General features: G+C 28.7%; 1 protein-coding gene across 1 annotated transcript; it reads left to right on the top strand.

Annotated features, from left to right (window-relative positions):
* Positions 1 to 1890: 1890 nt before the first annotated feature.
* On the top strand, positions 1891 to 4597 carry LOC141538066 (uncharacterized). Its single transcript, XM_074259343.1, has 2 exons — positions 1891 to 4039; positions 4390 to 4597. The coding sequence occupies exon 1, from the start codon at positions 2991 to 2993 to the stop codon at positions 4035 to 4037; it is 1047 nt and encodes a 348-aa protein (XP_074115444.1). The 5' UTR covers positions 1891 to 2990; the 3' UTR covers positions 4038 to 4039; positions 4390 to 4597.
* Positions 4598 to 7428: the final 2831 nt, after the last annotated feature.

Raw genomic sequence — 7428 nt, forward strand, 5'->3', positions numbered from 1 at the left:
AACTAAAATATATTATTTTTCAAAAAACGCAGCAATTTTCGGTTATGACAAAATATAAATTATTTAAATTAATTTAAAATGCTATATTAAAATATATAAGTGTACGACGGAACATATTTGTTATTTTGTATTGCTATTGAATAGACCTCAACTTAAATACCCGTGCAAAAAAAAATTTGATTCATTATGAATTTAATAATGAAATTCAGATTTTGAAACAAATATGAATTTGATAATGAATTAGCTATAAAAATCCTCTAATTTTCCATTACAATTGAATCTAACATACATTATAAAAATAGTATGTTTCCAGCTTAGAAGATTTAAAATTTTTTAATCGAAAAAAATTAAGACAACGAAGAGGAGTAATTCATCATGAATTTAATAATAATTATTATCAATTTAGTACGAAATTCATATTGAATTAATTATAAGATAAATGTGTTTTATTTTATGATTGTATTTTTTGTTTTTAGAGCCGAAATCTTAAAGAAAAAAAAAACGATTTTAATTAACTTAGAGGAAATCTATGACTAATTTAATTAAATTTAACAGTAATTAACAAAAATTTTGAAACTATAAAATTAATATTTGATTCATAATAAGTTGATTATAAAAATGTTAGAAGTTTATATTAATTTCATTGCATTTTTATACTTGATATATAATAAGTTTATTATAAACACATTATGAAGTTGATATTAATTTGATTGTGTGTTTCATATGATAATGAACAAATTTTTTAAACATTAACTGTCGTTATAGTTTCTAACAAATAAAGCTATAAAATCAGAAAAATATATTATAAATGTAGATTAGTTTAATAAATTTAGTTCAATAATGCAGAGTAAAATATATTTTTAGTTTATTTATTTTTTAAATAATTGAATAAACAAATTTTTTTTGTAATAACACAAACAACAAACTAATAACAATAAATATAGATTTTTTAGAGTAAATTTTAAATCTTACTAACGCTTACATTTTTTGTTTTAGTAGAATTATAATTAGAATACCTAAACAATATTTTATCTTAATTATTATTTTAACTTTTGATTTAATCTATTTCTGTCAGATTTATTGGCCTTACAACATAAAATGTGTTTCGCTCATTTTCATCATAATTTTCTATGCAAAAACATAAATTCAATAATTTATTTATATTTATAGCCAATGGGGACTCGTTTGATTTAATGCACAAATCAATCATGTCAACTAAAGAATAGGGAATAATCGATCGTACTACGATACAATTTGTGACAATTGCAAAAAAATCACTAGTTGTACAATCTGATGTACTGATAAATAGTTGATCTGACAAGAAGATTCTTGACAAAAGAACAAATTTTTATAAATTCATTAATTATCCCGATTCTTTTTTTGTCATTATAATCGTAAATCACAACAGAAGAATTTGTTTTTTTCTTTCGTTTATAACACTCAGCATCATACGCCACACAATTCTTAAATAATCGAAAAAATTTGAAAACATTGAGGGATGTTTGTAGACGTACATTGCTTTTTTCAAAAATTGTTTGCAATGAGACTGATAATTCGTACTTGATTAGTTTACCAATAATAAAGTGCTTTTCAGAGATATACAAGAGTTTACGTTTTCGCAGATTGAATAATTTTAATTTTTTTCTAAATTGTGTTACGTTATCATTTTCTAATATTTTCGATTTCAGTTCAATCATATTGTTAAAAACACACAGCGCTGAACAAATTTGTAATTGTGCGTAACGAGTGTCTTGTACTAAACGTCGAAATGATCCATTAAGATCTTAATAAGAAAAACAAGATGTGATCGGTAATGGTCCAAACTTTCGTACAGCATCGGGTAAATGATATAAGCTATGTAAATTACAGGTTAAGGGGCACACCTAGTGTGAAATTTCGAAAAAGTCGATTTTTTTTTTTCATATTTCGGTAGATTACACCTTTAAAAATAACATATTAAAATTTCAAATCGATATATCAAATAGTTTTTGAGTTATAACATTTTAAAGAGCAGCCGCTCGGCAGCTAGAGTGTCATTAGCTGCGAGACGTACCTGAAGTATTGTTCAGAGTCTACTGTCTCTTCTAGCCCCTATAACACGATTCCAGTTTCTATTGTTGGCTCTCAGGTATACAAAAATATATCATTATAATAATTTCTACAAATTTCTAGAAATTTTTCGTTTACTGCCACGTAAATTATTTTCGGAGCCAGACACATTTAGTCTCATTGTGATCGTTGTATCGAGCGCATCATAATTTTACACGTGCTATTTTCTTGAAAATGAGTGATCAATCTTCATATTCAAATAAAAAAGGAACTCACAATGTTCCTAAGCATCGATCAATTGCGAAAAAACGCAAGTTTACCGGAAATAGATTTACATTTGAGCAATCTACTGCGAATACCAGTACGTCCGCAGAAAAGTTATTACAAAATAATGACAATAATGTTGTGATTGACCCATCTCATGGATATTGTATTTTGCAATTTTTATCAGTTTTTAGTGCAATTAGTAATTTAGTGGTGTGTAAAACCTGTCAAAAAAAAGTTACTTTCAATCAAGCAAGTTCAAGAGGCCTAGGGTTCAAAATTGCTATTATTTGTGAATGTGGCAATTCGTATATTAATTCTGGACCAATGATTAATAACGCATTTAAAATAAATAAACGTATTGTTGCTGTGATGCGTCTATTGGGCATCGGAATAAATGGGATAAATCTTTTCTGTGGATTAATGGATTTAGCATGCAAATTTTACGACCAAACTTTTGCGGGATGTTTTACGAATTTACAGATTGCAGCCGAAACTGTTTGTAAGCTCAGTATGCAGCAAGCTATAAATGAAGAAAAAGAGCTTACATTAAAGAAAGAAAATTCGGAGACAAATTTGACTGTTAGCGGCGACGGTACCTGAAAAAAACGTGGCCATACTTCCCGTTTTGGAGTAGTTACGCTGGCAGGAAAATACAGCAAGAAAATTCTTGATTCATGCGTAAAATCTACATATTGAGTTGTGTTTTTTGGAAGAAAAAAAAAGATAGCGAACCTGAAGATTATGAGGAATGGCTATCATTACACGATGAAGAATGTGATGCCAATCATAAAGGATCTGCCTCAAAAATGGAAGTGGATAGTGTAAAAGACATGTTTGGTCGTTCCATTAGTAAATATGGTGTAAAATATACCCGCTATATTGGTGATGGTGATAGCGCTACCCACAAAGGACTTATAGATTTGAATCCTTATGATATTCCTGTTGCTAAATTGGAATGCTATCTACATGTGAAAAAAAGAATGGGAACACGTTGCCGAAGTGTAAAGAACATTAATAAGAAATTAGGAGGAAAAAGTAACACATCACAAAAGTTAACTGTAAATTTTATAAATAAACTCCAAAAATATTATGGTTTAGCAATTATGAGGAATCAAGATAATGTAGATGAAATGTATAAAGCAATCTGGGCAACATTTTATCATTTCTGTTCAACTGACAAAAACCCAAATCATAAAAATTGTCCAGAAGGCGCTGAAAGTTGGTGCGCTTATCGCCGCGCGGAAGCTGAAGGAATCACTAGTACATTTAAACACGATTACCTCCCACTGGATCCAGAAGTACAAGAAGCTATAAAACCTATTTATGAAGACTTATCTCGATATGAATTGCTTGATAGATGTAAAGGTAACAATACTCAAAACAACAATGAAAGCTACAACGGTTTACTTTGGCACTTTTCACGCAAGCATCTTCATAATGGCTTCAAAACTATTGAATTGTCAAATAATTTTGCAACTGCAATATTTAATGACGGTTATTCGTCAATTTTGAAGATATTCAATGTAATGGGAGTGATAGTTGGACCTGCAGCAAGAGATTTTGCGGCTCTTAAGGACGACACGAGAATACGAATCGCTGATTATCGCCAAAGGGCTTCTTCAAAAGAAGGTCGATCATCTCGAAGAAAAGCTTCTTCAGCTGAACAAGCCCTTTTCGAAGAAGAGGAAGGTGTATTATATGGCCCTGGAATAGCAGATTAGCTGTAAATATGATTTTAAACCACTTATAACAGTGGAAACGATCATTTTATCTTTAAACGCGTTTTTCTCGAAACAGCATTTTCCGAATTTGCTGCAGTGATTACTCAAAAACAAATGATCCGATCACTATCGAATTTTTTTACATGTTCTATATATAGTTCTCCGTACAATGACCTATCGATTTTTTGATCTGATCAAAAATCGAATTTTCTGCAGGCCACAAACAACCAAAATTTTAGGTAAAATTCGACTATTTTTTAAAACGCCGCCATATTGTCAATTTTTGATTTTTTTTTTTATCGTAGGTCATTGTACAGACAATATTATCTAGTTTAACGAGATATTTTTTTAGATTTCATCCACGGAGAAGGCCGGAATCACTGCAGCAGTGAAGGACCTTTTTTTTTCGCGCCGTTAGAGATCGACGATAACTTAAAAAATATTTAATTTTTTTCTACAAAAATTTCATTATGTATTCTTAAAACATGTATAAATATATTCTTAAAATTTTAAAATAATTGATAAAGTATTTTTTTTAATAAAAATTCCCAAAAATCACGTTTTTTTTAGGCCGTTACACTAGGTGTGCCCCTTAAGTGAGTCAAGCCATATAAGTCCTTAAAACGAAAACAATAGATTTTAATTGAGGTAAATGAAACAGAAATCATTTTTTGACTAATAGAAGTGCAACTTAAGTAACTGATAGCAGTGACTAAAAGTTTATGGTGTTCTAAATATTCATCAGTCATGATTAAATTCAATATAGGTATAGAATAATACAGTAACCATTGCTTCCACTCTGATGCTTTCCAGTATTTATAATCTGAAACAGATCTTGTCAATCGAGAAACAAATCCAGGAGGAGAAATAGATTTAATTTTACTATCTATAAATTGCAAATGTTTATAGAGAGAAAATTCGTAGTTACTATAACTACGGTCAAACCACAAACCAAATAATCTTTTGACGACACCCAAGTACACACAATGCATTACATCAACAACAGTTGTGTTAAAAACATCATACACTATTTGTGTTGACTGTTGGACCTTTGATTTCATGAACTGCGCTTTGAGATTTGATAGCTTTTCTACCGTCGTCAATAGATTCTCTAGTAGTTCTGAGTGCAGGGTTTGGTTTGAACGGGTAAATGCGTCTTCGATTAAAATATTTGCTTTGAATTTTACAGTGGCAACATCCGAAAATTCCATTATGCCCTTTCATGTTCAGAAAACTAGCCTTTGTCGGTAAATCACAAGTGCCACAGATTATTTTGCCACGAATTTTTACCATACGATTTAAATCAGTCGTTTTACACCAAATTCCGTTGTATATTTTTTCTAAATCATTTCGAAAACTACTTAAAAATAGGTTTGGTTGTGGTTTTTCACCAAACCAAATGCCAGCTAATAATAAATTTTCTTTTTTCGTTCGTTCTTTAAATGGTAACTCATTTATCGTTAGATAAAAAGGCCATAAACTAAATTTTGAAGATTTAAAAAGAGATATACCATCTGTATTCCACATAAATGAAATATTCGAAGGATAAGATAAAAAACCGTTATTTTGAAATAAATTTTGATAAATACATCCATCCCAAATGTCTTCCAAGTTTTCATTATCAATTTTGCGTCTATTAAACCGACCTTGTAAAAGTTGATAAAAATGTGGTCTCTTAAAAAGATTAATCAATTGCGATACAAGCGGAATTTGTATAAAATAGCTAATTTCTGTTTTTACATTACATTTTAGACAAGAACTTTTTTGAGTCTCTACTTTGGAAAAGCATACAGAGCAGAAGAAGTGACGACGAATTGGCGATTGAATATTTTTAAACATTGAATATTTTCAAAATAATATAAAGTTTTTATACAAAAATTAGGTTGAATGCAATGCAAACTTATGAGAGCTGATAAATCGGACAATAAAGCTCGAGTTACTTTGTGGCGGATCATAAACGTTAAAATACATAAAACGCTTTCACCTAAGGTTAATGGAGCATTATCGTACAAGGGGTCATTTAAATGATCAGTACCAAAAGTTGGATCACTTTGACTACTGTCAGAACTCTCCTCAGATTCACTACTGTAAGATTGATTATCTTCAAAAGATCCATTACAAGTGTCGTATCCTTCATCCGAGCTTGAATCAATTGATTGATTCTCATTTTCATTACCATCGATTGAATATCCACCACTGTCACTACTTCATTTATCAGGTTCAATATTAAAGTCATTAATATGATTATCATTCATATTTTCATGAATAGAATTATCATCATCTTCTAAATCGCCAAAATACTCATATTCAGAAGAACGATCAAAATTATAATTGTCGGTTGGTTCCCGATCGTCTGAAATTCGTAAAGATTACTGTTAAAAAAAAAAAGTAGGAAAGAATTCATAACATCGCTGTGAAGCTGACGTTGATTTTTTCAACATTGACGATCAGTATCTTGTTCATCATTCAAGCAATAAAATTTATTTTTAATTATTTTTAAGTTTTATTTAGCGCTTTATTGTTGCTAATTGATTGCTATAATTATAATTTTGTTGCTTGATTAGATTCCAAGCACTTACTAAAAATATTAGATTGTGTCAAAGTTAATTTTACAGATGTTATATTAAACTTACTATTAAATTAATCGTATTTTTTTACTTTGAAATGAATTTTTAGGACAAAAAATTAAATTTTTACAAATACAAAAAAAATACTCATTTAATTATTACCAATTGCCATTAATCATCAATATTAAAAAAAAAAAAAACAGTAAATAAAACTTCAAATCTTAAAATATATTCAAAAATATTTGCATCGTTTTCTTAGAACTTGCAAATCACTGTAAAGATTAGATTAAACGACAATTAGTTTTAAAGAAAATTTAACGATTTACAAAAAAGATCTGATTATAAATTTTCGTTAAACTTTTTTCATGTAATTTCTATGTAATTCATGATCTTAACGTAAATAAATTAAAAAATTTCTACTCTTTAATTTTTGAATTTTGTAACACAACAATTTATCAGTATTTAAACATCACAAATAAATATTAATGTTTAAAATTGTAAGTTCTACGAAAATTGTTTCTTATAAATTTTTGATAAATTCACTTTTTCACCCTCAAAAGTAAGTTTTTTTTAAAGATAACGATTGAATTCGTCATTTTTTTTAATTTTCGAGTGAAGCTATCAATTTTATTGACAAATAACACTTGAATTTTTTGTAGACTACTTTATTTTCTACAATTTATCTCTCATAAATTTTCTGAAATTTCTAAATGAATGAAAAATAGCATTTTGGAGGGGAAACAGTGGATTTATCGAAAATTTATAAGAGATAATTTTTGTAGAAAGCTCAATTTTAAACAAAAAAATGTATTTTTTTCTTAAAA

The sequence above is a fragment of the Cotesia typhae genome, unplaced genomic scaffold (assembly GCF_013202065.1).
Source record: "Cotesia typhae breed Kobodo isofemale line unplaced genomic scaffold, CoteBio_Ctyphae contig_20, whole genome shotgun sequence".
Taxonomy (NCBI): domain Eukaryota; kingdom Metazoa; phylum Arthropoda; class Insecta; order Hymenoptera; family Braconidae; genus Cotesia; species Cotesia typhae.

Excerpts from the sequence above, each read along its gene's own strand:
- LOC141538066 (XM_074259343.1), top strand. The coding sequence starts at position 2,991 with ATGCGTAAAATCTACATATTGAGTTGTGTTTTTTGGAAGAAAAAAAAA.